General features: G+C 39.3%; 1 protein-coding gene and 1 long non-coding RNA gene across 2 annotated transcripts in view; one reads left to right on the forward strand and one right to left on the reverse strand.

Moving 5' to 3' along the window:
- Positions 1-20625, forward strand: part of LOC115832142 — a 115125-nt gene that overhangs the window by 75034 nt on the left and 19466 nt on the right. The window lies entirely within an intron of this gene.
- The window catches only part of CMSS1 (cms1 ribosomal small subunit homolog), a 372199-nt gene continuing 356695 nt past the window's right edge, over positions 5122-20625 (reverse strand). Inside the window, exons 5-10 of the mRNA XM_003261727.4 lie at positions 17603-17662; positions 16157-16259; positions 12128-12188; positions 11624-11711; positions 7315-7403; positions 5122-5436 (exon numbers count right to left, since the gene is read on the reverse strand). Coding sequence (XP_003261775.2) covers positions 5353-5436; positions 7315-7403; positions 11624-11711; positions 12128-12188; positions 16157-16259; positions 17603-17662 — 485 coding nt within the window. The 3' untranslated portion in view covers positions 5122-5352. The remainder of the gene's footprint in view (positions 5437-7314; positions 7404-11623; positions 11712-12127; positions 12189-16156; positions 16260-17602; positions 17663-20625) is intronic.

Below are 20625 nucleotides of genomic sequence, written 5' to 3' on the forward strand. Positions count from 1 at the left end.
GAGAGTCAGTCTTTTGTTCTATTCAGGCCTTCAACTGACAGGACAAGGCCCTCTCACATTATGAGGGGCAATCCTCTTTGCTCAGATCTACCCATTTAAATGTTAATGTCATGCAAATATACCATCACAGAACACCCAGAATAATGTTTAACCAACTATCTGGGTATCATATGGCCTAGCCAAGTTGCCATATTAAAATTAGCCATCACAGATAGTAAGTACAAATATTTCTGGGACAATATTCTTGATAGACAGCTAGATATACATTCTCCAGGTACTTTTATATTCATCTATTCCTCTCTTCTAAATAAATCTACTTTCAATGTGCAAATATACCTCATATGCATTGCCTTTCAATATTTCCAGAACAGGGTTCTTTTTCTCAGCACTACTGACATCTTGGGCCAGATATTTCTTTGTTGTGAAGGCTGTCTTGTAAGATTGTAAAATGTTTAGTTGCATCCCCGGCCTCTGTTGCCCATGTTTGAGAATCACTGTTCTGGATTGATACCAATACAACAATTTGTTAACAGATGTTGTATTGTGGTATCACTAGAAATTTCAAAGTCTAGGTGCGGTGGCTCATGCCTGTAATCCCAGCACTTTGGGATTACACCCAGCTGAGGTGGAGGATCACTTGAGCCCAGGAGTTTGAGGCTGCAGTGAGCTATGATGGCACCACTGCACGTCAGCCTGGGAGACAGAGCAATATCCCATCTTTAAAATAAAAGAAAAAAGAAAAAATTTAAAGTGATTTCTAACTTGTCTTCATTTTTCCTTAACCACTGTAGATAGCCTTCTCAGGCATTAGCAGACATTTGTATATTTGGAGTTGCCTTATATTTCATTGTCTTTCCTATTAACTGCTGGGATGAAAATATATATGCTAAATATAAAAATATATATTAAATATATACATACATTATACGAATATACACATATAATATTCATGATAGTCTCATATTTTGGCGAATTAATAGCAGCTTGGCAGATTGGTCTGAATTCTGACAGCACAGACTGCAATGTCTTAATTTGCACATCTCTCCTCTGTTACAATCATACTTGATGGCTTTTTTTCCACATTAATCTAAGACATGTCACTTGACAGGAAGTTAAATGCCTCTATTGAAAAGGTATGTGGTCCATTTTCTTTCTTACCCTTGGCCAAGAATATCTCGCTTCTTAGGGTTAAAGGGATGAAAATGATAGGGTTAAGTTTAGCGATAGTTTAATGTTCATTCTGTGGTAGTGTTTTTTCTTTTAACTTATTGGGCTCTAGTGGGAATCCTGGAGATTGGAACCTACTCCTCTTTCCTCTGAGTCCCTGTGTGTGGCTTTCAGGCCACAGAGGTGCAAGGTGCATGAACAACAAGTTGCTGGTGTGCAGGCCTGTGTGATTTCCTGGATTTTGACTTGCTAGCTTGTTAGGCTCATTTACAATTTCACAAAATTTGAATGTAGAATTTTAAATATCAGTAATGGCATCTGTTTGCTTTCCTATCTCTTGTTTACTGTATATGCTTGAGTCTCCAGATAAGTTGGGTGTCTTGAAGTGGATATGGGAGACCTGGGTCTGACTTCTGGTTCTGCCACTTAAACTAGTGTATGTCCCTTCTCAGATTTAGTTTCATTGTCTATACAATGTGACTTATAACACTTTTTCTTTTGGGACTATTTCAGTGATTAAACATTACAGCTTATATATAAATGAAAGTTGTAAACACAGTGCTTGGCACAGAGTGGGTAACCAATCAACATTATTTAAATGAGTAAGAAAAGTAAGTGAATTTGAGCAACAAAATAAAAAACAATACTATTACCTTATAACTCATAGAATAAAATAAGTATCAATGAGTCCATACTGATGTAAATAAATAATTGAACAAACAAGTAAATGGGGGAAAGGAGATAATTCTTTCTTAAAGAGGAATTCTGTAATAAATGTAGCACATGTCGAAGGAATGAGAAAAATAGAAAAACCATTACAGTAATGGCTGTCACAGGCAAGAACTACCAATATTTGCTAGAATTAGCAGGCAGAAGTTTGAGGAAAAACAGATATTTGTATAGCCTCAAAGTATTGCCCCTAAAATAGATATTAATTACAAAGGGAAAATAATAACTTTATAGAAAAAACTGGCAGATACCACCTTAACCAGGTGACCAAGGTTGACATCACTGGTAATAAGACATATTAGCATTATGTACCCCTGATATAATAAATCCAGAAGGACATACTCACTTCTGTGGTATTCTGGTCAAAAAATGCATAACTTTAGTCAAATCATGAGAACATTACAGACAAATCCAAATTGAAGGACATTCTACAAAATACATGGTGGATACTCTTCAAAAGTGTGAAGGTCATGAAAGACAGGGAAATATTGAGGAACTGTCACTGGTCTGAAGAAACCAAAAAGACACAACAACTATAAGTAAGTGCAATGTGGGATCCTGCAGTGAATCCTGGAATAGAACAAGGACGTTAGTGGAAAAATTGGAGAAATCCAAATAAACTCTGTAGTTTAGTTAATTATATGGTACCAGTGATGATTTCTTAGTTTTGATAACTTATGGTTATACAAGAAATTAACACTGGGAAAGCTCAGGGAAGGGGATATGGGAATTCTCTATTTTTTAAACTTTTCTATTAAGCCTGAAGTTTCAAAATAGAAAGTTTTAAAAAAAAGTTAATGAGTAAGACAGCTGTTATTATATTGTTGTCTTTTTATATGTTTACAAAGGGCCAAATTCACTTGATGCTCTTTCTACCACTACCCTGCTGATGTGGTTTGACTCTGTGTCCCCACCCAAATTTCATGTCGAATTGTAATTCCCAATGTTGGGGGAGGGACCTGGTGGGAGGTGATTAGATCATGGGGGCAGATTTCCCCCTTGCTGTTCTCATGATAGTGAGTTCTCAAGAGATCTGGTTGTTTAAAACTGTATAGCACTTCCCCCTTCACTCTCTCGCTCTCTGGTTGCCACATGAAGACGTGGTTGCATCCCTTTCATCTTCTGCCATGACTGTAAATTTCCTGAGGCCTCCCCAGCCATCCTCCTATACAGCCTGTGAAATTGGAAGTCAATTAAACCTCTTCTCATTATAAACTACCCAGTCTCAGGTAGTTCTTCATAGCAGTGTAAAAATGGAAGAATACAGAAAATTGGTATCAGAGAAGTGGGACATTGCTATAAAGATACCTAAAAATGTGGAAGCAACTTTGAAACTGGGTAACGGGCAGAAGTTGCAACAGTTTGGAAGGAAGAAGACAAGAATATGAGGGATGTTTGGAACCTCCTAGAGACTTGTTGAACAGTTTTGACCAAAATGCTGATAGTGATATGGACAATGAAGTCCAGGCTGAGGTGGTCTCAGATGCAGATGAGGAACTGATCAGGAACTGGAGCAAAGGTCACTCTTGCTATGCTTTAGCAAAGAGACTGGTGGCATTGTGCCTCTGCTTTAGGGATCTGTGTAACTTTGAACTTGGGAGAGATGACTTAGGGTATCTGGCAGAAGAAATTTCTAAGCAGCAAAGTGTTCAAGAGGTGGCCTGGCTGCTTCTAAAAGCTTATGCTCATTTGCATAAGCAAACAACTTATATTTAAAAGCAAAGCAGAGCATAAAAGCTTGAAAATTTGCAGCCTGGCCATGTGGTACAAAAGAAAAACCTTTTCTGGGGAGAAATTCAAGCTAGCTGCAGAAGTTTGCACAAGAGGAGCCGAATGTTAATAGCCAAAACAATGGAGAAAATGCCTCCAGGGCACTTTAGAGAACTTCGTGGCAGCCCTCCCCACCCTCCACCTGGATGTCCAGGCAGAAGTCTGCTACAGGGGGTGAAGCCCTCATGGAGAGCCTCTACTAGGGCAGTGCAGAAGGGAAATGTGGGGTTGGAGCCCCTACACAGAGTCCCCACTGGGGCACTGCCTAGTGGAGCTGTGAGAAGAGGGCCATCATCCTCCAGACCCCAGAATGGTAGATCCACTGACAGCTTACACTGTGTACCTGGATACACTGTAGGCACTCAACACCAGCCTGTGAAAGCAACCATGGGGACTGTACCCTGCAGAGCCACACACACAGGCAGAGCTGCTTAAGGCCTTGGGAGCCCACTACTTGCATCAGTGTGGCCTGGATATGGGACATGGAGTCAAAGATTATTTTGGAGCTTTAAGATTCAATGAGTGCCCTGCTGGGTTTCGGACTTGCATGGGGCCTTTAGCTCCTTTGTTTGGGCCAGTTTCTCCCACTTGGAATGGGAGCATTTACCCAATACCTATACCTCCATTGTATCTTGGAAGCAACTAACTTGTTTTTTATTTTACAGGCTCATAGGTGGAAGGAACTTGCCTTGTCTCAGATCAGACTTTGGAGTTGGACTTTTGAGTTAATGCTGGAATGACTTAAGACTTTGGGGGACTGTTGAGAAGGCATGATTGTGTTTTGAAATGTGAGAAGGACATGAAATTTGGAAGAGGCTGGGGTGGAATGATATGGTTTGGCTCTGTGTCTCCACCCAAATCTTAGGTTGAATTATAATTCCCAATGTTGGGGGAGGGACGTGGTAGAAGGTGCCTGGATCATAGGGGCAGATTTCCCCCTTGCTGTTCTGCTGTTCTCATTATAGGGAGTGAGTTCTCACAAGATCTAGTCGTTTAAAAGTGTGTAGCATTTCCCCCTTCACTCTCTTGCTCTCTTGTTGCCATGTGAAGATGTGCTTGCTTCCCCTTCACCTTCTGCCATGATTGTAAGTTTCCTGAGGCCTCTCAGCCATGCATCCTGTACAGCCTGTGAAACTGTGAGTCAATTAAACCTCTTTTCTTTATAATCTACCCAGTCTCAGGTAGTTCTTTATAGCAATGTGAGAATGGACTAATATACCTGCCACCCTTTTTGCTGGGACCATGCCTCAGAGTTTACAAATCTGCTCCCCATGTACCATCTCCTGGAATCCTCAACAATGCTGTGAGACATTCTCACTTTGAGCTGATGAGATGGGGCTCAGAGAGGCAAGACCTTAGGCTTGCCTAAGGTCACCCAGCTGCTCTTTCCTTTCTCCTGCACAGTTACATCAGAAGCCAGTTGGTGACAGAAAAACTCGGTCTGCTCAACAAGGATCATACACAAGCCGGTGATACTTTATTATATAAGAGAGTTGTCAAAAGGACAGTTTCATTTCTGTTTCAGAATCCCCACATTCCAGTGATCCATCTGCTGACACAGTTAACATAAACTATTTGCTGATATTTACTGAGTGCTTGCAATGTATCAGAGTCATTAAATAAGATGCAACTTCTACTGTGAAAACTGGAATCTTCATTAGGACACAGAAAAGTCTTCACTAGGACTTAGAAAAGGCCCAGTTTCAAAGATTCTGACTTGCACAGACTGAGCACTCCCATTTCCAGAAGTTCGAATACCTCCTTTCTTATCTAAATGAGAGAAAAGGGGGAAAAAAAGATTAAGATCAAGCCAAAATGGTCTTGGTGAATAAATTCAACCATCAGGACTCCCTCATATTTACCCACCTGTTATGGCCAGAATCAGAGAGGGCAAAAGTTCTAACATACATTTGATTCAGAGTTGAAATTTTTAAAATTATTATTATTATTATTTTGAGACAGAGTCCCATTCTGTTGCCCATGCTGGAGTGCAGTGGCGTGATCTCGGCTAACTGCTATGTCTGCCTCCCAGGTTCAAGTGATTCTCATGCTTCAGCCTTCTGAGTAGCTAGGATTAGAGGTGTTTGCCATGATACCTAGCTAATTTTTGTATTTTTAGTAGAGACAGGGTTTTGCCATGTTGGCCAGTCTGGTCTTGAACTCTTGGCCTCAAGTGATCTGCCTGCCTTGGCCTCCCAAAGTGCTGGAATTACTGGTATGAGTCACTGTGCCTGGCCTATTATTATTATTGTTTTGCAGAGACAGGGTCTTGCTTTGTTGCCCAGGCTGGTCTCGAACTCCTGGCTTCAAGTAATCTTCCCACCTTGGCCTCCCAAAGGGCTAGGATTACACGTGTGTGCCGCCATGCCTGGCAGAATTAAAATATTTATATAAATGAAGGAGGAGGTACTATATAAAACATTAGTTTCATTAAAGTGCCCTTTTGTTTGCAGCCATTCAAAATAAAATGCTACACAAAGGTGTTTCAAGGACTCCACAGTGTGCTTTCTGTAAACAAGATTATATACAATAGTTCAGTATAGGATTTTATTGCCTTAGGATAACTGCTAAGAATGACAGCAACAGAATAAAAATAACTATCATGTTTTTGGACATTTCTCATTAGAATTAGAAACTTAGTAGACTAGTCAGATTTAATATTATAACTGAAATAATCAACTATGGCCTCATGCCTGATATCAAATTTGTTAAACCAGTTTTAAGAAACCAGTCAAGTCAGGGGACAAAATGCACGACTGTGTGTGTGTGTGTGCATGTGTGTGTGTGTAACTGAGCAAATTGTTTTTTAACCTAAGCTGATGTCTGAAATAACTCACTAATCAATTATAATCAGGTTTGGTCAATCTGGAGATATAGCTTTATGTGATAAATTAATTCATGCAGCATGTTTGGAAGAGTATTTCCAAGCCTCTTTGATAGTTACTGCCATGATTTGTTCTTGGTTAGTGACTGGTAACCACTTTTTTTCCCTAACAGCTACTGTGAAGCATCAGGCTAGATTGAAAAATTAGCCCCATGATAGCGTGGTAGGTGGCAAAGTAATTTTTTCACATTATGATGATAATGGATTGCTTTTAAAAATATATAATGAGCTAATACTGTGCCCATAAAGGCATTCAGTCATTCAATTCTAATCAACTGAGACATCAAAAAATTTCCCCACCCCATGAAACCAAAATATCTTTCTAAATTAAGTAAGTGGGTTCTTGGGAATCCACGTGGAGATGCTGGCAGAGGCAAGTTTGTACCCCTGCTCCCCTAACCCGAGCCAAAAGTGCACATATAAGAATGAAAGACAAAGATGAGTGTGTCTACAAACAAAGGCACAGGAAAAGTGCAGGTCCTTCAGATCTTCTTGTTTCTCAAAATGGTCCCTAGTGAGGAGAGGCCATTGGTCATTTAAGGAGCAACAGAGCTGATCCCCATGAAACACATGGAAAGGATACAATTATATGTAAGGGGACGAGGTGGCCTCTATAATTATCGGTAGCTCAGAGTTAAAAAAGATAGAAATCATTTCAAAATCTAAAATGTGCTGGCTCCTCATGTCAAAGACTTTATTACTGTGTTTGAACCAAGTTCAAAAAGAGAAAAAATGATTAAAGGCAACCGCTGGTTACGTGGTACCTCGGGAATGTCCATCATTCTCCTCAACTTCTGATCTCTCCAGTTCCAGTCAAAAACCAGAAATTTTAAGGGGTTCAAATTAAGGCCACCTGAAAGAGACAGGGAGAGAGTTGCTGCAGTAAAGACCTCATGACATAAGCTTATTAAAATGATTTTTCATTCTCCGGGTTACTTTTTGTCTCATTTGTTGTCCTCTCCCCCAGTAGCTAATCTCCGCACATTAAGTGCTGCCCTTCCCAGATGGAAAACAAATGCAGCACTCTGAGACTTGCTCTTCTTATCATCTCATCACTCCTCCTGAGGAAAGCAGAGAAGCTGCTCTTGCTAAGCTCCTCAAATGCTCACACGCTGGCCAGGCCTCCATTTCATGAAGCCCCAGAGGCTATAGTCGCATTCCTGACAGGGATTTGCTAAGCTGAATCCCGCAGTTTGGGGTAGTTGCCTTTCAGAGGAGTTGAGTCCATGGAGTCTGCATGGCTCTGAGGAGGTGAGTGGGGAGAAAGATGAGGACAGGGCTGGGCAGTTCATTTTAGGCAGAAAAGGAAGTTGAGATGAATAGGCTCTATTCTAGCTATCCTTCTACGAGGTTGGTAAATCACTTAATGACTCCATTCTCTGTTTTCCTGTCTGTCTAGAAGACAATTATGGACTGTGAGGGCTGAAGGGGACCTCAGGGATTGTGTAGTCCTCAGATATCTCACAGTTGGGCATACAGTCAGTTCTTGCCTCTGCTCCAAGCTGTTCCACGTCTCTTGTGTTAACAGTACCTGCAGCCTTCCTCTTCTGCGGCACTTCCCCTCAGCTTTTCCCTGTGGTATTTAAATATTTTCCTCTTTGCCCCTAATACTTGTTCATGCTTTTTATAATTCAAATGCCTGTTATTAAAACGCTGCAAAATAAAAATAGTGAACTAGAAAAGACAATGAGTTGATCATCAGTCTTCCCTTAATATAACTGCTGGCAGGAAAGCAAATAGGTACAGCCTCTCTGGAATGAAACTGAGCATAATACTATAACAGCTTCAAAATGCTTTTATTTGATCTCGAATTCCTGACCTCAAGTGATCTGCCCATCTCAGCATCCCAAAGTGCCGGGATTATAGGCTTGAGCCATGGTGCCTGGCCAAAATGCTTTTGTTTGATAAAAATAAATTTCCTTCTATGACATATCCCAGTGAAGCATCAGAAACATAAACATAGCTACTTGCAAAAATGATCATTGCCACATTATTTATAATAGCAAAAATTTAGAAACAACCCAAAGTCTACCATAATAGAATTGCAAAAAAATAAATTTACAATAGAATATTGTAAATAGTGTAGCTATACAAATGAAAAATTAAACATGCTTCATGACAAGGAAAGGAAGTCCTCATGAGAGATGGCAAGTGAAAAAGGTAGGTTATAAAGTTATGAGATGCAGTATAATCAATCTCTGTTGTATAAAAATAAACATACAAATGTATAGAAAAAAGACTGAAAGGAAATACATTCATTATTAACAAGAGATTGCTTCTAAAGTGACTTGTTTTCTTCTCTGTACATTTTTGCATTTTCAAAGGCTCCTATAGTCAGAAAATCCCCTTCATTACTAAATTAAAACAATGCAATTGTTTGTAATTGTATACATCCCAATGTCATGGGATATCTTTCAATGTCTAGAAATTCTCGTTATATATCAAACATATAAACATCCTATTAAGTCATAAACAGCTACATATGTGCTATTGGTGTCACTGTTAGATTTTCCACGTTTAGGGTGCTGGAACTATTCTCTTTAAACACTTTGTATGTAGCCAAATACCTGTGGTTAATGAATATGAAACCATTCATCCAATTAGAATCAGATGTAAAAATTATTTTCATTACTATTTTAAAAAAAACAGTCACCCTTTAAATGATTTTTCTATATGAAATAAGCCTTCATATTGAGGTCTCACAACTCTGTAGAGATCTGATTTCTTTTTTTTTTTTTTGAGATGGAGTCTCGCTCTGTCGCCCAGGCTGGAGTGCAGTGGCGCAATCTTGGCTCACTGCAAGCTCCGCCTCCCGGGTTCATGCCATTCTCCTGCCTCAGCCTCTCCGAGTAGCTGGGACTACAGGCGCCCGCCACCACGCCCGGCTAATTTTTTTTTTTTGTATTTTTAGTAGAGACGGGGTTTCACCGTGGTCTCGATCTCCTGACCTCGTGATCCACCCTCCTCGGCCTCCCAAAGTGCTGGGATTACAAGCGTGAGCCACCGCGCCCGGCCAGAGACCTGATTTCAATAGTCTGGATAGCTTTGCTTTTTCTCTTCCTCTCTTTCTTTTAAATACAGAGAAGAGTAATCCTGTTGCATGGGGTGGGGGCTGGGGAAGTCTGGTGACACACAAAAAAATCTGGATTCCAGGAGGCGCTGGTGGTGAATCTTTAGCTAAAAGCTGTTAGGGAGGCAAGAACCAACCTGAGAGTCCATCCTTAGCTTCTCCTGATACCCAGCCAATTACTCCCAAATCTGTGTCTCATAGAAGGCCTTGGTGCCTCTCATCTGTTTCTTAACTTTCAAATGCCATAGGATGTCCACAAGACAAAAATCCAAACTCCTCGGCTTACTGTTCAAGGACTTTCCTCAAATTTCTTTCCAGTTACATCACCTGCTACTATAGCCCACGAAGTCTCCAAGCAAGAAAGTTGGTCTCTTTAATAAATAACTAATATTTGTTCAGTGTTTGGGGTGTGACACTTAGTGAGCTGAGCTCTTTATTGGCGTTTTTTTAATAACAAACCTTTAAGTAGCTACTATTACTATCCCTGTTGTTCGCACAAAGAAACAGGCTGAGAAGGGTTAAGTAACTTGCCAAGGTCACAGAGCTGGTAAGTTGCTAGACCTGGGATTTGAATCTGGAGGTCTGAGTCCATCACAGGGGCCCTTAACTGCAACACTGTTTTACCTCCTCATGAATTCCTTGTGATACACCATGTGTATGTGCCTGCTTTCTGAGAATCTCACTGGGCTGTTCTCCCATTCATGAATGCTTCCTCTGACCCTCCCGGCCTATTTCAATCCTCCCCACACTTCAAAGATCAGTTAAAGACCCTGCCCTGCAGATTCAGGCCAGCATAACTATCTCCTTCTCATTTCAACTCTTGTAGGACTTAGAAGTGCTCATTTGGCTCTTGGCATTTACTGCCTCATGCTATCGATCTCAGTCTATGTACACTTAGTTCTTCAGCTGGATCAGGAGCTCCTTGAGGGGAAAAGGCTCTAGAACCAGGAAAACTTGGACTGATAGACCTTGGGGAGGGCAAATTAACCCTCTGAGCTTCAGTTTTCTCTCATAAGAAGTAAAAACGCTAGCCTGTAAGGATGCTGTGAGTGCTAAATGAGGTAACATATGTAAGGGTGTCAAGCATAGCACCGCGTACAAGTAGGAACTCAAAAGTGTTGTTTCCCTTCCTTGTCAGGGGCAGCCAAATTTGTTACTTGTTGGTATTTGTACAAAACTCTGCATATAGTGGGTTCAACTAACCCTGGATGATTTTCATCTGGAGAGAAACAACAATAGTTTTAGCTTTTAGTTGCTCCCTGGCAAATGACCATCTCTATAATGAGTTACTACACTGATGAACACATTACTTTTAGATATATAAAACAATCTGAGAATAGCTCCAGACAGTTATTTTAAAAAAAAGCTCTATTATATAATACATAAGTAATTTGGAAATAAGTATTGAAAAGAAATCATTCAATCTGCCTGGTAGGTAGAAGAGGTAATAAGATAATCGGCAGGTTAGCAGGTTCTTAGGCTACTGGCTTTGAGAAAGTCGGCAAACTATAAAAACCCACCAGTGGATGTTGTCTAGAATACTTTCTGTAAAGCACTAAAAGAGAAACACATTTGGGAAGAACTATTGTGGAATGCCTGCATTACATTTATAGAAACTACGTTTTGTTTTAGTATGTTTTGTATACCAGCCCTCAAAATGGGAGTCTCCTCAAGACTCAGTGGAGTGAGAGGGAACTGCTCAACTCAAGCAGTGGCTGCACACTGGTGGAATGAAGGCTATGTGGATCCACTAACCTACTTATAGCAGCTGGAATTTGACTCTGTTTAGGTGGGCACATGTACTTCAGTTGGCCACAGTCCTTATCATTCCCTATTGTGCTATACTTGCTGGTTGGTTTCAGGGATTAAAGGCCGAGTTTCCAATTCCTGAATTAACACAGAGGTCTGGTTTTTGTATATCCTAAATTTAGTTTCTGAGACGAACATGTGGGTAAGGCAAACTCCCAGCCCTGGACAAGAGTATCACTGCCCTCTTGTCATACCTTGTTTAACAAGTTCTTTAATTCTCCCCGGAGTTCCTACACCCAGGTGCACCACACGCTTCTCCAGCAACTTCGCCTGCTCCTGGACCTGTTCCAAGATGAAAGAGAAGAGAGAAAAGGAAGTCATTAAGAAAGTGCAATCTTACACCAATTTAGAACATTTTATCTCAAAGTTAAGAAAGTGAAATGCAAATGGAGCTACCCTTGTGTAGGGTCGACTTCCAGGGCAGAGATGAACATATCCCTAGAAAACTGGTAAATCTTCAAGGAATCAAAGTGTCAAGCCTCAGGTTCTATACAGGGACAGAGCATGGCAGTAGCGACTGCCGTACTGGGGAGGTGGGCATGCGGAAGCATAGAATTTAAAAAACCAGAAAAGTTGTTAAATGTTACATAAGGAAGGAACTCAATAAAATACTTGCTAAGGAGATTAGGAGAAGAGGTTGAAACGAAAAAGCTGAGGTCTGGGAGAGGCCTTTAGGGATCACACAGGCCCTTGCTTACCTTTATGTGCTTTGCAAATAATTTGATAACTTTGCTGTCTCCTCTGAATGCTGTCATCGACCTAATGAAAAGAAGTAGGTAAATACTTAAGAAAACCAACTCATTCTAGGCCACGATGACTACTTAAGTATTATGTCTTGCTTTATTCAAAGGATGTGTGCATATGTGTGCATATATGTGCATACGTACACACAAATTCTGAGATTTGCAGGTTAGCCAATCTTTGCAATGAGAGTGGGGTGGCCTTTTATTCAGGCACATGTCTGGGTTGGCTGCACACTGCCATACACAAGGTCAACCTTACTTAGGCTTCCTTGATTATTGAAACACATGATCTGTCTTTCACTTGTAATACAGAATTCCTGTATTTCAGGTCCCTGGCAGAAAATTCATCTTCCAACTATGCAGCACAGTTCTCATACAAAATTTGGTTGCAAGAGATATCTTAGAGCGGTGATGTCAGCCCGTTCTCTGTGGAGCCAAGGGCATTTACAAAGGTCTGCCTGTGGTGGCCAAGAGGGAAGCCAGGGGATGAGCCTGAAAGGGGGAAGAGGGAGGGCCTCTATCCTTCTATCAGAGCTGTCCTTTCTTATCTACTTTGTAGACTAAGCTTCTCTATAAAATTTTATAGGTGGAAATGGAGCTTTGGCCAAAAAGAAGGAAAAGAAGGAAGGAAGGGAAAGAGGAAGCAAAGAAGGAGGGAAAAAAAGAAAGAAGAAACCACTGACGCAAAGGACTGGCTGAATTAAAGCTATGAGGGCAGGGGGTTATTGTAAATGAGGCGATCTGGGAGGCAGGGGTGAGGACTGAGGGGCACTCGAGAGTGATGCCCCCCGTAAAGGGGTCAACTAGTGCTCAGCTTTGCCAGTTATGATGATGTGAGATTACAGGCCTAAGATCCTCTGATTTTTAGAGAAGCCAGAAATCTAGATTTTTATATGTGCGATCTGATTTTAAATATGGGCAAGTCATTCAAAAAATTTTTAGGTGCCAAATACTTGTGGGGTAAACTTAGCCTTTGAGTTGTCACTTTACAGTCTCTGGCTTAACCCAGTAGGACAGGCAGTCCATTTAGTTTCTAGGTAGTCAAGAAGCTAGATCTACCTACATCAATCCAGACCACCAGCTCTGAGGGTGGAGACGATGCTGGTGCACGTGCCATGCCTGCCTTTCTACCTCTACTTTGGCATCAGGTCCTCAGCTGGCACCAACAGCTGCTCTATAAACAGCCACATAACATTATCTGTCCACGGTTTTTGTTGTACAGATGATACTGGGAATGCTGCTGTCTCTATGTCACAGAGGGGAAAACTGTATTTTTCAGGGAACTTTTTTTTCTTCTGAAACCTACAGAATGTCATAAATCTGGCAACTGATAATGTTTCCCAACAGATCCTGGCTGTTGGAAAGTGCAGGCCCCCTGTTGGGGCTACCTTTGCAACTGTACAGGGATTTATGGACATGATTTTCAGCACCATTTCTAGCTGGCTTCACCTAATTTTCTGTTCTTTATTTTTTCCTTGCTTCTATTTTCACAACCTGTTTCTCATTTGTTGAATGCATTTCTATATATCATCTATATTTGAGGATAGACCTGACATGGGTTTACTACTTTCCTTCATATATCATTATTATATTTTGAGAAATATTGACCAGTAAAAACATATGAGTTTGCAAAATAGTGAATCACGCTATACAAGTTCTGTTGCCTCAAGTTTTTACTTACACATAAGCTTTCTCCATGGCAAGGTTAACCAGGAAGATAATTTAAAATAAGTCATGGTTCTCAATAGAACAGATGTTCTTACAAAAGTTAGAATTATTAAATATTAGTCTTCATGAATAGGGCTTGTTGTGCCTACTCAGAAATCACCTTTTGCAAATCACCTAACCTTGAAATGGATCATAGTATTACTGGGGATACAAAAAAATACTGCGAATTGGTAAATGAAGTGTGACAACACAGTACTTTTATGCCCTCAGTAAGGAATTTATGCATAACAAAAGCTCAAATCAATCTGATAGCTTTATTTTAAGAGTCCACCTCCAGGCCAAACTCTTTGCCCTTAGCATCTGAATCTGAAATGAGGTAGTTTTTAAAGCACTGAAAAGTCAATGTGAATTCCCATGATTTCAGGACCGGCAAGTACAGCTGCCCGGAAGCAGTTGGAATCTTCAAGATAATTATGTTTAGAGCAGAAAAAATGGAAAGAAACACAAGTGTTTCACTGGGAGATTATATGCTACAATTTAATGTGTGTGCATAATGTGATACAATTTAATGTGTGTCTCCACTTCAGTGGAGAAAGGAGGGTTTGAAGGACTATTACAGTTTAACAACTACTTTTCTAAATTCATGATTAGATTAGCTCATTTAGAAAAAACAGATGTAAATAACTATTGAGTTTCTAGATGTGCACCTTAGTCTATTTGACCAAGTCCTCTTTCTTCATGACTTGGATTTTCCTTTGTTTTGTCTCCTGTCAAAGCCTGGCCCAGAGCCAGGCTCTCAGAGAGAGCTGGTCCTAGCAAATCCCATCTGACTCTCATGGCTCTTCTCTGAAAGCTGAATGTTACCACTGACCAGTGGAAGCCTTTTTGTTTATTCTGCAAAAACTACAGTAAATGAAAACGTATGTGAAAGCACTTAGTAAAGCACTGACAAATTATCTTTAAAACATAATCTTTACCTTTAAATTTTTGTTCCATTTGGAATTTATCTTGTTATAGGTGAGATATGAATCCAACTTTATTTTTCCAGATGGCTACTCAGTTGTTCCAACACCATTTATTAAACAATCCATCTTTCCCTACTGATTTCTGATTTGTCACCTTAGGCATATGCTACATTTTCATACGCATTTGGGTCTGTTTCTGAACTTTCAATTCTGTTCCACTCATCTGATCTGTCATGCATGTGCCAGTTCCATACTGTTAATTATTTTATTGAGACCTCAGAGTGTGTGTGTGTATACATATGCATATATAACTTGTAATCTCTAGGGATATAATCCTCTGATTCGTATTCTTTTTCAGAATTTCTTTGCCTATTTTTAGTTGTATATTATCCCATAAGAATTCAGAACTAGTTTATCCAGTTAAAAAAAAAAAACAACACAATTCTACTGGAGTTTTACTGGGAATGTGTAAAATCTGAAGGCTACCCTAAGTAAAACAGACATCCTTACGATATTGAGTTTTCCTATTCAAGAATATGGTATATACATTTTTGTTTGTTCAAGTTTTCTGCATCCCTTAGATGATGTTGTCTGTACATAAGTTTTGGTAAGTGTATTCTGTGGTATTCTATCTTTTCTTTTTTTTTTTTTTTAAATTTATAATGGAGATGGGGTCTTACTATGTTGCCCAGGCTGGTCTCAAACTCCAGGGCTCAAGGAGTCCTCCCACCTCAGCCTCCCAAAGTGATAGAATTATAGGCACGAGCTGCTGTGCCTGGCTTCTGTCTTTTCTTGTTACTATTTTAAGTCAGATCTTTTCTTCTAACTGGTTGTTTGGGGTATGATCTTGCTTTTACCTTTGCTCTCTATAATGTGTGCTCTCCACACAGCAGCCAAAGTGAATCTTTAAAATGATGATTCAGATCAAGTAACTCCTCAAAATCCTATAATGGCATCCTATCTTGGGGTCTTTTGTGCTTACTCTCCCCTCTGCCTGGAATGCTTTTCTTCCAGAGAGCTGCTGGGCTTTCTTCTTCACTTTGTTCAAGTCTCTGATCAAACTGTCATCTCCTTAGAGAAGCTTTCTGTGACCACCCTTTTAAAAGTAGTCCTGATCTACTTATATCCCTTTGCCATGCTTTATTTTTTCTTATATAACTTATCAATGTACCTGACGTTATAATGTATCTTCATTTGTTATTATCTATCTCCCCCCCGAAATATAAATTGCATGAGGGCAGGAACTCTTGTTTTGTTCATTGCTACATCTCCAGCACATAGAGCATAATAGCTTGGCATATATCAGTTATTCAGAAAACATTTATGATATGGAATAGGTAAACCTTCCAACCTAATGAGCTCCAGGGCTCGGATGGCCGAGCTGCAGATGATCAGCATCAGGACCGATTTCTTCTCACTATGGTTCTTTCTAAGTTTTACCCACTTAGGACAAACTGGAAAAAACACCAGAAAACAATTATTTGAAATATGGCAAAACAGGGCCCACCTCCCAAGTTGAGTATTTCTTCTTTGTTGAGTATTTAAGCAAAATAAAATATAGTAAGCATGGTTCATTATAATTACAATTATAATTCAATTTTCTGGTTATTGTAAATATTAGATTAAAATGAAGTATCATTAATTTGTAACACAAAACAAATATACCAAGTCCCTAAATGTGACTCATTTTAAAATTAAGTAAAAAATTTTGGAATATTACATTTTTGATATTTTAATTTAGGTTTGATACTTGAAGACAATGTTGATAAATAGGAAACGAATTCTGATTCAATCATATTGAATTTTAAAGGGACATTCAACATAAGATATAAAATGGAACAAACATTTAAAAACAGCAAACATTTACTAAATACTGACACAGTGCTAAGCACTTTACATACATTTCCTTTTTAGTTCTCATAATCCAGTGAGGTTGATTCTATTATTACCTAGATTTACATTTTCTGAATTTGAGCTGAGAAAGGTTTATGAACTCAAGTTGAGTGTCCTCAGAATTGCTTGTAGTTTGAAAGAAGAATGGAAACTCTCTATATCTAAACTATTTCATTGCTGGCCATAAATAAATGACCAGTTGACATGAATAATTTAACTATTGCTGGCTACATATAATACATATTGAAGGGCCAGACACAGTAGCTCATGCCTGTAATCTCAGCACTTTGGGAGGCTGAGTGGGGAGGATCTCTTGAGCCCAGGAGTTTGAGACCAGCCTGGGCAACATAGGAAGACCCTGTCTCTACCAAAAATAATAATAAAAAAAAAATTAGCTCCTAGTGATGGCACACAACTATAGTCCCAGCTACTTAGGAGGTTGAGACAGGAGGATCGCTAAAGCCCAGGAGGTTGAGGCTCCACCGAGCTGTGACCAGACCCACTGCACTCCAGCCTGGGAGACAGAGTGAGACCCTGTCCCTCTCCAGCCTCCCAAAAAATACATTTTGAAAAGATAAAATTAGATCGACTTCACAATAGCCATGGTCTGAGTTCTAAACATGCAAACAGAATTTCAGAATCTCACAGATGGAACACATATCACATAGTCCATCTTCCTTATTTTTCAGATAAGAAATTAAGTCCAGGGGAGCACTCAGTGACTTGTCTCAGGTCAAACAGCAAATTGGTGGGGGACCTGGGACTAGAACACCATTCTCTGGATTCCTGGAACAATAATGGCCTAATGTGTTATAAAAAAAAAAAACGAGACCAAAACCTTAATTCCCAAAGCCAGAGCAAAATAAGAATGAGTTTAAATAGATTAAAATCAGAGTTTACTTACTTTCTTTTAGGTATGAGGAAAGACTGTGAGTCAAATCATTGGCCTTGAGGAAACAGGAGTCTAGAAATATAACAAACATGCTTTACAGAGAATTTTGTAAACACACACACAATCAAAATAGATTATACGTGAGTTATGAGTGATGTATAAGGTTGTAAAATATTAGTGAATTGGGGGCCCATTTTATATCTTAAAGTGTTGCCTATATTTAAAATAACAGCAGCAGCAACAAGTAAACTTTTAACCTGTCACGGAGCTGCCCATAATTTCTTAGAGCAGTGAAATAGGAGCTTCTTACATCACTCAGCAGATTAATGAAGCACCTTTATTTTCCAAATCCATAAAATAGGGACTACCCAAATGCAAAATGAAGTGGCTAACAAATCTATGTAAACATGTTGAAACTCACTAGTTATCAGAGAAGTGCAAGTTAATATAATGAGATCATACTTTAAACACTCATTAGAATGGCAACTATTAGCAAGATGTATAATACCAAGTGTTGTTGAGAATGCAAGTTGATGGAAACTCTTGTGAACTGTAAGTGGAAGTATAAACTGGTATAGATATTCTGGAAAGTAATAATATTAATATGTATATACCCTATAATTCTATCATTTCAATTCAAGGTAAATAATAGAAATTCTTGCGTGGTCTATTAAGGTACACACACAAGGATATTCATCCTGACATTATTTGTGATACCAGGGTGCTTGAAGCAACCTAGGTGTCCATATCTGGGACAATGGATGAGTATATGTGGTAGATGGAAATGCTGGAATATTATGTTGCATTTAGAAGCAATGAACTAGATATGCATAAAACTACTTAGTCATATATGGAAAAAGTGTCAAGTGAAGAAAGAAACAGAATGAAAGCATTAGCACAAAGCCATTTGAGATACATTTTAATATGTATATACATACACAGGATGACATATTTTATAAGAATATATATATATTTTTTAAAATTCCTATCATATGAAAATAGAGTTTGGATTAGGGAAGAATGGGAATAATGTCTCACAGTATAACACAACATAACAATACAATAAAAAACAATATAATACATTAAAATAAAACCGGGGCTGGACTGACCAAAATGAAATTTATGTTGTGACCCAGCACATATAACTCATTAAGTGAGTAATTCAAAGCTGTTTTCTCCTATATTGTTGTGGAGCCTTTGGTGGTCTTTATAATGTCCCAAGCCTGGATATCACCAGACTCACCTGGAGAACTGAAGATACAGACTCCTGGGATGGCGTCTCTTTTGCATAGTGAATTAGAATCTCCTGGGGGTGGGCCTGGGAATCTGATTTTTAAGAAGTTCCTGGGTGATTCAGTTGCAACTAGCCTATAGGCATTTAGGAATCACTAATCTAAATCGCACTGCAGCTCTCAGGAGACAGCAGAGACGTTAATTAGCTCCAGGTGACTCCAGCCTTGACATCCTAATTAAGTGCCCATGTGTATGACATTAACAATGTACAGTGCACAATATTAATTGAAAAGACATGTTCCTGCCCTACAGACACAAACAACCTCAAATCAAAACCAAGTTAGAGGCTTGACAAACTAAATAGGAACAATATGTTATTCTTTATATCTACCTTATATGTGTATATATAAGGGGATTTATGTCCCTCCTTGAGCCTATTCCAAATAACCCACTGTATCTCCTTCCCCAGATCTAGCTTAGATCTCCTCTCTGTCCTTGGTCTCATCAGTGTAGTGACCAGGGCCTGTTCTCTCAAACCTTCCTCTGATGTCTCAGTTTATTGTGTCTTAAATGGCCTAATTTTTTTTAACTAAAAATAAAAACCCGTCCTTTTTGATTATAACATTATTTCAAACATATTTTCCTTCCTCCCCAAACCATGACCACACATTCTTGCCTGACTATATTACTGAACTCTAACAAAACAATAATATCAAACAAATTCACTATGAAACTCAAATGACTCCTGAAAAGTTTCTTCTGAGCTTTGACTCTCTCTGTAACTCCAGAGAGGAGCAAGGTTTATGATGTTCCATGAGGTTACAGAACAGCAGTGGTCCCATTGCTCGCAAATCCTTCCTAAGTTCAAGTTGCTCTAAGAAAGAACTAGAATGGAAAACTGACCATTGAGTCACAGTAAAAATCAAACTTCATTTAAAGCTTCAAAAATGGTTTTGTTAGAATAGTTCCTGTGATAGTGCAGTCAGGGCCATAGCTTTCACAGCAGAGGCCGTGGTGTGCTGGGAAGAGTGGATTCTAACTGCTACTGGAACTGTCTGGGCTTAGTAAGTCTAAAAGTCCAGATCCTGCTCATGTGCAAATGCACTCCTTCAATTCCCTAAAGGGTAATCTCCTTGGAAAACAGACAGGGCACTCATGTCTCCAAACCCAATGTGTGTTTTTAAAAAAGGATATCACAAAAGAATTATAAAAATTCAGGGAACAGATTGTTTTTCAGCTTCTCAAGCTTCTAGAAAGCATAAAGTTGTAATGGAAAACGGAAATCAAGCCACCCTCTACTTTTTCCAAAAGCAATATTAGATACGCCTAGTAGTCTAAAAATAGTTCATCTGAAGCAGTTGTACCCAAACTTTTATGGTTTGATTTTATGACAACATCTATTTCCTCCCATCCCTGCCTAAAAGAGTTAAAGGATGCATCATAATTTTGAAATTAATTAAAATTAGTTGTTTAAGCTGGGTGTGGTGGCACATGGCTATCTTCCCAGCTACTCGGGAAGCTGAGGTGAGAGGATCCACTTAAGCCCAGGAGTTCGAGGCTGCAGTGAACTACGATGGTGCCACTGCACTTCAGACTGGGCGACACAACAAGACATTGTCTCTAAAATAAATACATAAATATTTTTAAAAAATTAGCTGTTTAAATTTTGTAATATCTTTTAGCTTAATTATAAATACACTAAGGCAGAGGATCTAAAATTCTAGTAGGCTTAAGAATCCCTGGAGGCAAAGTGTCAGCCTCGCAAAATATGCAGAATTTTGTTCCTACCTTTTGATAGTTTG

This window comes from Nomascus leucogenys, chromosome 21 (genome assembly GCF_006542625.1).
Source record: "Nomascus leucogenys isolate Asia chromosome 21, Asia_NLE_v1, whole genome shotgun sequence".
Lineage (NCBI taxonomy): Eukaryota > Metazoa > Chordata > Mammalia > Primates > Hylobatidae > Nomascus > Nomascus leucogenys.